Source organism: Podarcis bocagei (genome assembly GCF_964188305.1).
Source record: "Podarcis bocagei genome assembly, chromosome: 2".
Classification (NCBI taxonomy): domain Eukaryota; kingdom Metazoa; phylum Chordata; class Lepidosauria; order Squamata; family Lacertidae; genus Podarcis; species Podarcis bocagei.
This window is the reverse complement of record NC_138126.1, coordinates 100,841,325-100,855,262: the sequence shown is the minus strand read 5'-3', so window position 1 is coordinate 100,855,262 and position 13,938 is coordinate 100,841,325. Positions and strand designations below refer to the sequence as shown.

At 41.1% G+C, this 13,938-nt stretch overlaps 1 protein-coding gene and 1 long non-coding RNA gene across 7 annotated transcripts in view; one reads left to right on the top strand and one right to left on the bottom strand.

Annotated features, from left to right (window-relative positions):
- Positions 1–4,780, top strand: part of SPAG9 (sperm associated antigen 9) — a 72,153-nt gene extending 67,373 nt beyond the window's left edge. For 4 of the 6 annotated variants that reach the window (XM_081184528.1, XM_081184527.1, XM_081184532.1 and 1 more), the window contains 4 exons: positions 76–114; positions 1,168–1,344; positions 2,374–2,520; positions 4,502–4,780. In XM_081184528.1, the coding sequence (XP_081040654.1) occupies positions 76–114; positions 1,168–1,344; positions 2,374–2,520; positions 4,502–4,617 (479 nt within the window). In that variant the 3' untranslated portion in view covers positions 4,618–4,780. The remainder of the gene's footprint in view (positions 1–75; positions 115–1,167; positions 1,345–2,373; positions 2,521–4,501) is intronic. The other 2 variants (XM_081184530.1, XM_081184529.1) reach the window with 1 other exon arrangement.
- A 5,031-nt stretch (positions 4,781–9,811) lies between these two features.
- Positions 9,812–13,262, bottom strand: LOC308581908. The gene is made up of 2 exons (XR_014005372.1): positions 12,841–13,262; positions 9,812–12,138 (listed from the first exon to the last, which is right to left on the bottom strand). It is a non-coding gene; the product is annotated as an uncharacterized lncRNA (long non-coding RNA).
- Between the last annotated feature and the right edge of the window lie 676 nt (positions 13,263–13,938).

The window sequence follows — 13,938 nt, the reverse complement described above, 5'->3', positions numbered from 1 at the left end:
GGTGGGTTCTCATTAATCCTTCTCCTCTGCTGTCATACCTATCCATTTTTCCCCTTTCCTCCTTTCTTACTTTAGCTGTAATCCTCCACCAGGGACGTTTACTGGGGCTGAGGGGTAAGTGCTGATCCCAAACAAAAAACAGTTCTGTTTTCTCAGGCTTCTCTAATAGCCACTCTGAGGCTGTTTCCCATTTCTCTAAAATTTACTCCCCCCCCCCCTTTGTATGTTCCTAAACCGTTTTTCCACTTGAGGTTACCTGCATTGCAGTTTTTTATGTTTGCTAAATGACCACCAAACCCGCTGAGCAGTTTAGTGTCTTCATCTTTTGTTGCAGCTGAACTTTTCATGCCGGCTTCTTGTTTTTCTTCCAGCACCATTTGTAATATCATAACCTTATAAGTGTCATTAATCCACATCATATTTCTCTTGTTACAAATCACATTTCTTTCCCTCTTCTGATACTGTTACGAGTGGAGATAGTTTTGTGTGTCTAGCATACAAAATCACTTTGTGGAATTGAAACTAAGGACTTAAAATACGCCCCCATTCGTTGCCTCTCTCTCCTTCCCAACTCTTGGCTTTAAGAGATCTAAGAATCATGGTTGCCAAGAAATATTTTCTTTAAAAGGAGAGTTCTGTGGCAGTTTAAAGGCAGGCTAAATTTATTGGGGCAAAAGCCTTTGTGGACATGTCCATTGAAGCCAATGTCACAATAAATGTGTTTGTTTTTAAGGTGCCAAAGAACTTTGGAGTGTTGGTTACAGCAGACTAACAAGACTATCCTCTGGAATTCCCTTCTTGAGCGTCATTTACCTATGTTAGAAGTCTATATTTCACTGATAAGCCCAGTCCGTGGATCCCCTGTGGAAAAATCTGACATGCATACTTTTTTGTGAATATAGGTTTTGTTTTGCAAAAACGTACAATTTATGCTAGACTAGCAAACTACTCCCTTTCTTCCCTGAGGTATTTCAAATAACTAAGCATGCTGTCTTATTCCTTTCCAGCTCTGTCTTGAAACGGCATCTTCTTGCCCTTTTGTTTCATTTATCTAAGTTGGCTTTAGCTTCTAGACTGGTAACCGTGCGGTTTCGTGATGAAACCGAACTTTGCCATATTTGCAGCTGTCCCTTTCAAGTGGGAAACATTTCCTTTCTCTCTCCCTAGCTAACAAAGCAGCAGCAGGTTCTGGCAACCGTCCAGGCAGCGTAATACGTGTGTATGGCGACGAAAACAGTGATAAAGTGACACCTGGGACCTTTATACCTTATTGTTCAATGGCACACGCACAGCTTTGTTTCCATGGGCATCGTGATGCTGTTAAATTCTTCGTTGCAGTACCTGGTAAGTTTTGTGCGGGACTCCTCCATTCAGTTTTCAGGTTTTTTTTTTACAGTTAACGTGCTGAGTGTGACCGTCATGGATGATATTCCACATGGTGCTAGCAGATAAAACGTAGCTCTCCCTTCTGCTCCTCCCTCTTGCAGCTCCCCATGACACTCTTAATCTGCTCCAGAGGAACTTCCAAACGTCTGGAGCAGGTTTTGGCATGGAGGGCGGGGAAGAAAGGAAGGGGAAGTCTCATTGCGGACAATGAAAGTCTGTTGTGCAAACGGGCTGGTGAATGGATGGAAAGACCAGCAAGGAGATGATTACCGGAGTCTAGACAAGAACTGACTGGAGCTTTGTTGGCAAGCTTTTCAGTTCCATCATCTCATGCAGGAGGAAAAAGTATAGTTAGTTTCTTCAACAACTAACCAATTGTACCAGCAAGGTGCAATTCAAAGGCCTCGTTGAATCCCAGCCATCAATACTCCCCTCAAGTATTGTTAATATTCAGGGAAAGAGATACCAGCTTTGCTGCACCTCTCAATTTTTACAAGAATGCCATAGTTTTAATTTTTAGCGGGTTACCTATACAGTGCAAACGTTAAGCAATGTGTCACTACTCAGAAATATTTATTTATGAAAGGCACTTAATAACTAGCATATCTAAGCGGAGCGCATAAAAATAAACCATACAGAGAGTAAAACAATTAAAAGTCGTCATAAAACTGAGTGCTGCCTTAATTTTTGCTGTCCCAATGTTTACAATTTCTTTTCATGCGTCGTGAGAGATGACAATAGTTTAGCAAAGATGTTTAAGATTATCTAGGCAAGAAGGTCAGACACACTTAGTAGTGAAGCAGGGAGTGACAGTCATTAAGTTTTTTTTGTAATACGAGAAGGGTTTTTCTTTTTGTTTGTGGGGGGATGGGGACGGACGACTGTTTGTCAGCATCTGCTTAATGACTTCAGGAAACTTGTTTGTCAAACTACAGTACTCCATAAATCATAATGTTGTTGATGCTTCCCCCCCCCCCCCAACATTAGGTCAGGTTATTTGTCCACAGACAGGAGGAGGCCCAGAGCCACCCAGTGATAAATCTGCCGTATCCGCGCAGGAATCCAACAGCCAGGCTCCCTTAAAATCCATGTTGGTGATAAGTGGAGGAGAAGGGTACATTGACTTCAGGATGGGTAAGAACCTTTAATTAACTTAGAACAATTCAATAAAATGCTAGAAGATATGATCACTTCTTTCCACCCCGACTGAACTATGATTTGAGGATGGTTTGATTTCAGAAAGTTTCCCAAAACTCCCTAAACAATATTTCTGTATTGTCAATGAACTTGTATCAGTGACAATTTAGACAGGCCGGATTATCCATAGCAATGGATTGGAAATGAAAAATCTTCTTGCGGCCTGATGGGCCATCAAATATCCTCAACAAGTGGCAGGTACTACTCACCTCATCTCTGGCTGTGTCTCCAATTGCAGCCAGTTCACAGTGTCCCATAAAACTCCATGGAAGCCATTGATAACTAATCCCATCACTGTGCCTCCCCTGTTTTCCACTTAATCCCACTCTGGGTTCCTAGTTTTGATAGCAATGTGGTGATGAAGGTATGAACCTGATGCACCTTTCCATAGTTTATGGCTAGTAAACCCTTTTTAAAAAAAATCCCATTTATTCAAGCCTGTGATTATCAGAACATTTGATTTCCCCCTCCCCCTTTCATAAAACAGATTGTACTGAATTATACAAATTATTCCAATTTTGTTCCTAGTAATTCTGGCATAGGGACGCGGGTGGTGCTGTGGGTTAAACCACATAGTCTAGGACTTGCCGATCAGAAGATCGGAGGTTTGAATCCCTGTGACGGGGTGAGCTCCCGTTGCTCGGTCCCTGCTCCTGCCCACCTAGCAGTTCGAAATCACATCAAGTGCAAGTAGATAAATAGGTACCGCTCCAGCGGGAAGGCAAACAGCATTTCTGTGCGCTGCTCTGGTTTGCCAGAAGCGGCTTAGTCATGCTGGCCACATGACCCGGAAGCTGTACGCCGGCTCCCTCGGCCAGTAAAGTGAGATGAGCGCTGCAACCCCAGAATCGGGCACGACTGGACCTAATGGTCAGGGGTCCCTTTACCTTTACCTAATTCTGGTATGCTGCTTCTTCCAGAAGCCCTTGTTACAGATTACTGCCAGGAGACTACAAAAGAGTTTAGCTTTTTTTCTGTCACTGTTTCATGCTGGTTTTCACATATGTGTTATTTGTTTATTGTTGGGAGCCGCTTTGAGTTGCTTCTCAAATGTGTCTAGCAAGTTTAATAAATCGCTTTTGCTTCCAAGTGAGACCGGGTTGCGCTTGGGCCACCAGGTCCCACCCCCGCCTCAGCACGGTGCAGGGTAGCATCCCATGTCACACTGAGGGTGTCTCAGCCACGCCATTTGCCAGGCGACCAATCAGGACGCTGTGGGGGCGTGGCCGGGGCCAATTTAAACCACGACGCGACTCTGGAATCATGTGTAAGGGTAGTCCGTTAAAGGAATCCAGGGGTGTGGATCTTGTCTGAAGCCCGGGGAGGGGCTAGGGCCATGCCATGACCCCAGCAGGAACCCAGGGGGGCTCGAGTTGACCCACATCGGCGGGGCTCTCCCTACTGGTGATTTACCCTTCCAGACTTCCTGCAAGGCAGGCAGGAGTCAGATATAGTCTGTGGATGCAATGCCCAAGTCAATACCGCTCACATTCTGTAACCAATAAAGTTGTGGCCTAAATTTTGCCCATTAAGACTAACCTAAATTCTGTGTCCTTGTGTCTTTATTTTCCTGGGGGTTTCTTGGGGGTCTTGAAGTGCAAATAATAATGAGAAGAGAAACCCATTTGTGTTAGGGGCAGGCTACTGTTGTATTCTTTAAGAGCTCTCTGGTTCTTAAACTTTAGCAGTACCATTGCAGACATAGCGGGCAGCAGATGGCAATGGGTTATATGTGTGCTATTATGTGCATACATACATAACCTGCAACATGGTGTATTTTAGTAATATTTCTGTTTTCATTGAGTTCAGGCGACAGCTGTTTTTCCTTTGGACTCAAATTTCTAGTGGGCTACTGCAGCCTTTCTTTGTATCCCCTGGAATCACCTGTTCACATAAAATGTTCTGCCTTCCTTCCCAGGTGATGAAGTTGGAGAATCAGAAATCCTTGGAGAGGCACTACAACTAGAGCCTTCTGTAGCCAAAGCTGAGAGGAGCCACCTGATAGTGTGGCAGGTTATGTGCGGCAGTGAATAAGCCCCTCCCTCGGAAAGCGGCTTGAGACTGCAAAAGCTTTTGCATGTCTTTTGTTTTCATTTTGTTTCTGTGGAACCTGTTTCACTACATTTGAGCATTTCTTTGCCATTTGACTTTATATCACATACCTCTCAAACCTTAACAATACAAGAAATTTGCTTGTGCTGTTTTACTGCATCAGTGTTACGCAGCGAGAACAAATTGGTTTCCCCAGACAAATGCTATACAGTAATTAGGTCTCCCAAATGCCCCACTGCAATAGAATTCAGTTTATTTTATGGTGTCACTTTTACACACACACACACACAATCTTTATTACGGTCCAGAGACCAACAAAACATTACAAATCAATACAGAGTTCATACAGCCTACCTCCAGATTACTCAAGCACTTTGTTTGGAATATAGGGCTCATTTGTTCTTGCAACCACCGATAAGAACTTTGCCACTGCCAACGTTCTAGCTTTTGTCCGGTCTTCCAGTAGAAACCTGACATAGTGAGACTCTGACTTTCCCGGGAAAGGCACCAGCAAGGGTAGTATCAGTTCAGCCCTGGCCTGCTCATACTTCGCACAATGTAACAAAATATGACCTATGGAATCGATGTCTTGGGCACACGAGCAAAGTCTGTCCTGGTAGGGAACTCCTCTCAACCTACCATCCAGCACTGCAGAGGGGAAGACATTCAGTCTGGCTTTGGTGAAAAGCCTTCGATAGTTAGGTACTGTCAGGTTTTTGATGTAAGATGTTAACTCAAAGACATACCCATATTGAACTCCTGCTGCCAGTGGACTACAGACTGCGTGTGACCGAGATCTCAGGTCACTGTGTGCATTGTCCCATAATCTTTGCTTTAAAACCTTTTGGGCGCCTTCATAGCCCAGGTAATACAGTTGGGGGGGAGACAGACCAATAGAGGTGGCTTTTTTAGCCATGGTTTTCTGCCATTTGCTGACAAATTCCTCATTGGTCAAATGTTGGTACAGACCCTTCCCTAGATTAAACACTGAAATCCTGAGCCAATGTCTTAGGGCAGCCCACCACGCTCTAGCTGAAATTGGGCATTCACCAGCTTCCAACAGAAGTACGGAGTTGGGGACGCAGTTAGGTACCTGCAGCAGAGATCGTATAAATTTTGCCTGAAAGCCATCTAGCTTTGGCAGGTCCCCATTATGCCAGACATTTGCTGCATACAGGAGTTGGGAAATGGGCTTTGCATTGAAAACCCTTAAGGCTGCTGGAACATATTTGCCGCCCTTTGTGAAGAAGAATCTCTGTATGGCTAGCTTTGTAATCTCCGCCTTTTGAAGGGAGGTTTGCCAATGGTGCTTCCAAGATCCTGTATGATGGAATGTGAGCCCTAGGTAACTGAAGTATTTTACCTGTTCAAGGTTATGGCCATCCAGCACCCATTTAGACTGGGAGAATCTTCTTTCGAAGACTAAGATTTTAGATTTTTCATAATTAATGGATAAACCATTTCCAGAACAGTAATCAGAAAATTTCCTCAACAGATAATTCAAGCCCGGCCTGGAACGCGAGATGATGGCTGCGTCATCAGCATACAACAACAAAGGGGTCCTTCTCATTCCTATTTTTGGAATGTGTCCATCTGGGTCCATTAAGTTCTCTTCTAGGTCATTTAAGAATAGACAAAACAATGTGGGGGCCAAAATACAACCCTGTCTCACCCCCCTAGTCATCTCGATGCTGTTTGATAGCTGTCCCTGTTGACCGCATCGGACCTGCAGTTTGGTTCCATTGTACAGGGCTTTTATAAGAAAGAGAAGTCGTTTGTCCTGCAAAATCAGACTCAATTTGGACCATAGCTGGAATCTGGGGATGGAGTCAAATGCTGATTTCAGGTCCATAAAGGCCACGAAGAGTTTACCCTGTAGATGTCTGGTATACTTCTCAGCTAGGAAGGACAGCATTAGACAGTGGTCTGTTGTTGAATGGTTCTCACGAAAAGCTGCCTGGGCTTCAGATAGTATATTATGTTCATTTAGAAAAGTTGTCAGTTTGCTACTGAGGAAATGGGCATACAGTTTCCCAATTATTGAGAGCAGGCTAATAGGCCTATAATTGGAAGGTACATTTGGGTGGCCTCTCTTAAAGATTGGAACTACTATAGCATGTTTCCAGCTATATGGTACCTTACCCGAGTTATTTACTACCGTAAAGAGTGCTGCCAGAAGCGGAGCCCACCAGTGCTGGTTTGATGTAATCAACTCTGCTGGGATAAAGTCTTTCCCCGGAGCCTTTCCACTCTTTTACAACAAATTTAGTCGAAGCATCTTGAATTCATCTGCACATTTGAGTAAAACAGCAAAGTTATTTCCGGTGTACTGTTTCAGAAATACCAGATGAATTATATCCAAGTGTCATTCTGTGCATTCGGTGAGGATTAAAACAAGATGTAAGTTCTTTATTTTTTCACTTCTAAATCCTCCCAAGCTTGTTTGCCCTGATGTATTGAATGTGCTTTGCTCATATCAAGATCCATGGGCTGATAACATAAAGTTTCTTGTTTAATTGCCAGTAGCACTAAAGATGAAAAGTACTGCCCTTAATAATGATAATTGTGGTATTTTATGGGGAGAATCCTTTCCTAGTTTCCCTATGTACTTGGGACATAATCAAGCTGTTCCCATCTTGATTAATCTCAAAGGACATTCTTAGAATCATTTGCAGCCTGATTGTATGTTCCTTGGGCAGAGGATAGGTCACCTTTGCACACCTATCATCTTGGATCCCAGCTGGTCAGGTTCATGATACGTGACGTAAACAGACTCAAACAGGGAGCAAATTAGCTGAGAGCTTTTAACTACTCAAGTGAAAAATCACCCCTAAATTGGTTCCAGATGCATTGTTGTTCATAATCCATTTAACTATGTATGTGAAATTGTATGCAGAGAGTTGCCGATCACTTGCAATGGTGTGGTCACTTACGTTAATGGGACAGAATCACTGTAAATGGTCTGGGAGTCTACCCCCGAGTCTGAGGAAACAAAAATAACTCCATCCAACTCATTCTGTTTTACTACAAGCTTTGGAAAGAGTGATCTCCTTTGCTACAGATTTCCCCAATTGAATGCTAGCCTTTTAATTCCTTAAAAGGTGTAGCAGCTTCCTAATATTTCATTTCTTGGAAAGTATGAATTAAAATATTAATGATCATCTGGTACCTGCCAAGAGACTGTGGCTATTCCCATTAGATGGGATCAGATTTTAGTGACAGAATGGAAGATTTTCAAAAGCGTTTCAAATTAAATAAAGGAACAGTCTTGAAAAACTGCCTAAACATTTTTATGCAATAGGAGCAGTTTGTGATCTGTCAAGGAAACATGTATTTATATATAATATATATACACACACACACACACATTAATTTTTTTAAAATCATGTTAAGCTGAGATCTATTGTGTAAATATTTATTTAGGCAGCTTTTTAAAAAAAGAAATGAGCGTCTTACCTGATAAAAAAAAATTAGTAAAACAACATTCAGGTCTATTGGTTATAGATTTATATGTATAAATACTTTTTAAGCACCATATTTTGTACACAACAGATAAGTTCTGGTAAGTATGTATTTAGACCATGAAATGTGTGGTTAAAATTTATTGAATGTCTAATATCTTTGGTAATAGATTTTTTTCCTCCGATATGCCAAAAGCGATAAGTGATCACAATTTACTCAACATTTTCAAATGGCTAAACTGTGTTTAGAAAATTTGAGAAAACGAACCCTGATCTAAAAACCTTATGGAAGATCCAGAAAAACATGTAGCTTTTTCTCTTCTTTGTTTTCCAGAATACTCTCACATGCATAAATACACCACACTCATTTGTGTTGCAAATCCAAGCACTTATCCAACACTGGAGAGAATACAATTCAATTTGGAGAGGATGTTCAGAGGGGGTAAAGGCCTTTTGCTGCATGTGCCTAACTTGGCACAGAGAACTGTATCAAGACACACATTTTGGCTTTTATACTACCCACTCCTAGCTGTATGTACAGCATGTAATATTGTGTGTCCAAATGAAATGCTCACTAATTCTTCACAGTTTCATGAGCCCATCAACTTTAAATCCTGCACTCTTGTGGGCACCTCTGTAATCCTTTCATGGTATGATTTCTTGGAAAGTATTCTCCAGATCGTTTATGGGTGGCTGAATCGCTACATTCACATTCTTGGAAAAACATACTTATTTTCCATTTTAGTGTGGTGCTTTCCTTAATTATTATTTTTTTTAAATTAAGGAGCTATTTCTCCGAAGTGCTTCACTGCTGTCAGACAATAGATGCACCTGGGTAGCATTTTTAATAGCTTGCCAGTTGTAGTGAGTAAACTGAGCCATTCTGTTCTCATCGAGTCAAGTGCTATTCACAGCAGAGGAGTCAACGGTCCAGCAGAGACTTCAGCACTATTTTTCAGTGCAAGTGAGAGATTGGCACATGTTCTCTTTCCCTTGTTCATTTTTAAATGTATCCCTTGTCGTAAAGAATAGCAGGTTTAGATGGTGGGCGTCACCACCATTCACTAAGATTTAAACACTCCCCGTTCCAGCGCACTTTTTAAACGATAGGTGGTAAAGCTCGCTAAATTTCATGCATCAAATGATTGCCTAAAAGAATAAATAATCTGTTTTGAGAATGTCTTATGTATCACGTACTCATAGTTCTAAAATCAGGAGTTGGAATGAATCTCTTGATAGTTAACAGTTTGTTAATGGTTTGAGAGAGCATTTCAAGCACAAAAATATGCAGCACATGATTTGTCTGAATAGATGTGTCTTGCATGGTAAAAGGTAAAATGAAATTTATATATCCTGCCATACTGTTCATTTCTTTGTAAGGTCTTCCTGCGTTGGATCAGTTAGAACTGGCAGAGTGTAGACACTTTATCATAGGCTGCCTTAGTAACTACAAAATGTTTTTATAATCTTCTAATATGCTAACTGTTCTAATGAACATGGTGTCTTGAAGATAATGTGTAACTGAATATTTATTTCCATGTGAGTATTATGAAAGTTACCAAAGGACTGAAACTGACTTGGCACTCTTGCAGTTGACCCTGTGCATAAAGGATCTTATAAAGATCCTAAATTTGTAAAAATGATGCAGAGTGGAAAAAAACACATTTCTTTGTGGATGCTAATTTTATTTTCCTAACAGGGTTATGCCATATTGTAACAACCTATGTTGCACCTCAAAACTTTGTTCTATCCACTAAATATTTTTCCTTCCCTCTAACAATTTCTTTGCTGCACATTTCTCAATCTTTTAAACATGTTTTAACACATTTTATGGTCTTTAATTTTTCTGAAAATGTTGTCTAGACACTTTATGCTGAATTTTAATTGCCTCTGTAACCTCGAGATGGATACTGCAGCATTAAAATTGCTGTCTGTTTAAAACTTGAGGCTTCTTTCTGTGAGCCAGAAAGCTCATATAGCAGTGAAGTTATTTCAGTATTTATTATTGAATCCTTGGGGGTTCAGAATGTAACTTTGTACATGAAATATATATAAATATGTATATGAAACGCATCCTTGCTTTAGTGTCTTTCTTACACCCCTGTGATGAGGTTATAATAATTAAGGATTTATTCCATCTTGTCAGAAATAGCTTTTTGCAAGAGTAATGCAAAGAAGACCACAGATTGATTTTTATGCTGTCATGTATTCAGCATGTATTTGTGTGGTTAAGGAAATGTAGGTGATTACACCTATGCAACCCCATACTTTACCTGACCAAATTGGCCATGGTAACAGCCACTTAACAACAATAATGAAAAGACAAAACTCCAAATGTCATTTTGTAAGCACCCATTGATTCATATTGTTGAAGTATGTAAGGTCTTCATGTCATGATTGGGTAGAAGAGATGCATGGAGAAAGGAGGACTCAAGGCACTCTTTGTAATAATAATAATAATTTATTATTTATACCCCGCCCATCTGGCTGGGTTTCCACAGCCACTCTGTGCGGCTTCCAACAGAATATTAAAATACAATAGTCTATTAAACATTAAAAGCTTCCCTAAACAGTGCTTTCTAGCAGGTACCTTGCACCCCCATTAACTGTATGTAATAAGGATATCATGTGGCTAACCTAAAAGCCTTATATATCAATCTCTTATCTCATAGGATTCCTCTTAGATAACAATTGTATCAGCCATTTTATTTTTGTTCTTACATTTACCATCTTTCCCTCAAGGATTTCCACCCACCTTATTCTCACAAGAAACCTATTCCATAGGCAAAGCTGAGAGAGAGTGATTTGCCCTGGTGAATTTTGTAGCTGAGCAGAGATGTGAAACCGGTTCTTCATAGTCCAAGTCTAACACTCTATCCCAGTTTACACACACTGGTTTACCATGAATACATCAGTCTGGGCTCTCTTGCTCCTCCTCACTAGGCGCACAAAAGAAACAGCAACCCCTGATTTAGCATTATGTCTGAACCAGAGATTGTGGATTTTTTGGGGAGCAAACAATCCATGGCTTTGGATCAGACATAGTGCTTAGTCAGGGATTACTTTCTGCAACTAGTGGGAAGGAACAAAGTGGTTAAGATCAGCAGGTATGTGGTAAAAATGTAGATGTGCAAACCAAGCTCAGTCTTATTATCACTTAGACTTGCAATTTAAAACCCTGGATTTACTTTCCTCATATTTTGAGAGAGATACAACAAGAGAAATGTGTATGGGGTCCCAGCATTCTGGTCTAGTGATCTGTGGATTATAATTAGTCAACTGACAGGTGAAATGAGTATTGTACTTCAAAACCAGAGTTCATCCTTTTGAGTGCTAGGAAGTGCTCTGTGGTGTAACCATTACAAAGATTAATCTGAAGACTATTATGGTGCTGTTCTGCCATCTCTTCCCTAGAAAAATCTGCATATACTACAGATCATACTCTATTCTCAGGTGATACCATAAATTTATGGCACCCCATGCTTTGCCCCAGTGATGTCCAAAAGTAGTGATTGGCCACTGGGTCGTAGATCAATCTTTTGAGTGTCAGCATTTGAGAATAGGGATTCCCAGCAGAATACTTTTGTGTTCAAATTACCAAAGGTTAAACTTTCCCCTCCCAAGGAAAATTTGTGTTTCTAGTACTGTAATATATATTTTTTTAATGTTAACTTCCAAAGTTCAAAGATGACAGTTAGTATAATTAGATTTTGTCAGTTCCCAGCAAAGTATTTCCATATCTGGCGGAAATTCCCTTAGTTTGTTACATGGGCACTTCTATCAGAGAAATCCAGTTTGCAGTTTTAAAAACTCAGCTCCACCATTCATTACCTTTGTTTCCCCCCAACATCATTTCTCTTCATTAAATAGATGGCCCTCACATGCCAAAAATTAGCTGATGAATCATAGCCTAAGCATGAGTAGGATTTCCCTCATGACTCCAGCTGGGATGGAAAAGTTGCGCGTTACTTTTTTCTGTCCATGTTGCCAAACTGCTCCACTTGGCAGCTAAGCCAGTTTGCACGATGGGCTGTTGGAGTCTCTGAAGTGAAAATACAAATCAGCTTATTAAGGTCAAGAGGAGAATGTGAGACTATGAATGAGGTCTGATTTGCCTCTTATACCAAAGTCTCTTTACAAAAGTAAAAGTTTCTGCTTCTGTGTTTGGCATCACCTGTTACACAAGAGCTTTATTTTGATTTTTAACAAGCAGTTAAAATGTTGGACATTGAAATATATATTTTCTGGAAGATTATAAGGAAAAGTAAGTCATTTCCTGCAAATCAGATGTTTCTGTTTCTTTGGGCTTGCAGTACCTTAGTGGCCCCAAAAAAGGGATGCAGAGGTGTGAAGACAGAGGGCTGAACTTAATGGGACATGCAGTCATACGCCTCTATTTTTAAACCAAAACAGCCTCTGGAAGCTGTGAGCTTGAACAGAGGAAGGGAACAGAGAGAGAGATGGCTGCTTAATCCTGTCCCTCATTCTTTCCATTTAAGATCCCTCTCACTTTTCTCAACTGCTTTTCTCCCTGCAGTACACACACATGTGCCTGTATATATATTTTTCCCTTCACGGGAGAAAAAACGAACTAAAGGATTATTTTGGCCAGAAAAAAATGGCTTAAGATAAAAGGGTTAAGGAGTCGCTTCTCTCCTTCCACCCCCATTTCTCTGTTCAAGCTCAGACTTCCCCCATGCTGCTTTTGGTTTAAAAATAAAGTTGAAAGATAAACCCAATGTACCTCTGTCACTCCTTATCTTGGCTTGCCCTTGAACAAATCAGGAAGCAGTCGCAAGTTATTTGTGGTTTCAGCATGACTCTTCACCCATCTAAGTGGTGTCCTCCCTCCTATGGCAGACAGCCTGATAGGTTGCTGGCATTTCTCACATTGCAAAGCAGCCCTCCCCAGCCCCTTATGGGTGCTATTGTAATCTGAGAAATGAGCTGGAGTGGGGGAAGGGACCTAAACAGCATTGTGTATCTTATCGGTAATATGCCTAGAAAACAGTCAACTATGGCTGCTGCAGCATCAGTTACCTCAGGCTGCAGATTAAGGAGTTTGGTACTATCCCATCTGCCTCAGACTACGGCCTAGCCTGTTTGTGAAGCATTATAGCATTTATTTACTGTATTTTAAAAAAATAAATTTTCTAAATGACTTAGGGACACCCCCCCCCAAAGAAAGTTGCAGATTTTAAAAGACACGGGGGGAGGATTGGGAACTAGAGAGCCTGAAGAGGGAGAGGGGGAAATACCCTAGTCTCAGGCTCCTCTGGGCCCACAGGTCTTGATTATTTAACAGATTCAACCTGTTTGAGGTTGAGTGACAAGATGAAGCTGCCACTGCTTCTCAGATAGTTGTTAAAGGAGACCGTGTGGGGCAAACAGGAGCTGCTCTTCCAGGACTTGAGGTAAAAGAGTAGGAAGGTAAGGACCGAAATCCTTTAAGGTTGCTTTTTGAGAAAGGTGTCAGGATGTTCAAAGTTGAGGAACAAACCTGGAACCAAGCCAGGGCTATAGACACAGATTTCTGAAGTATTTTAGAAGTCAAAGCCCATAAAAGTGCAGTCTTTACCACAGTGCCTTCTAAAATAAATGGGTAGCTCTCTCCTCTTAAGGATTAGTCCAAAATTTTGTTTCCTGTTGTTGCCAATTTCACTCATTTTTACTACCGACGACCAAGTTGCTCTAGAAAACGTCCTCAAAGGCATTGACCACAGCCACAATTTTGGGTAAATAAGCTAGGTTTGTCATGAGACACTTATTTCCAGAGCTGCTGGGGAATGAGTGGATTTTAATACCAAGAGTTGCCACCATTTTTGACTAAATGTTCTCTGAC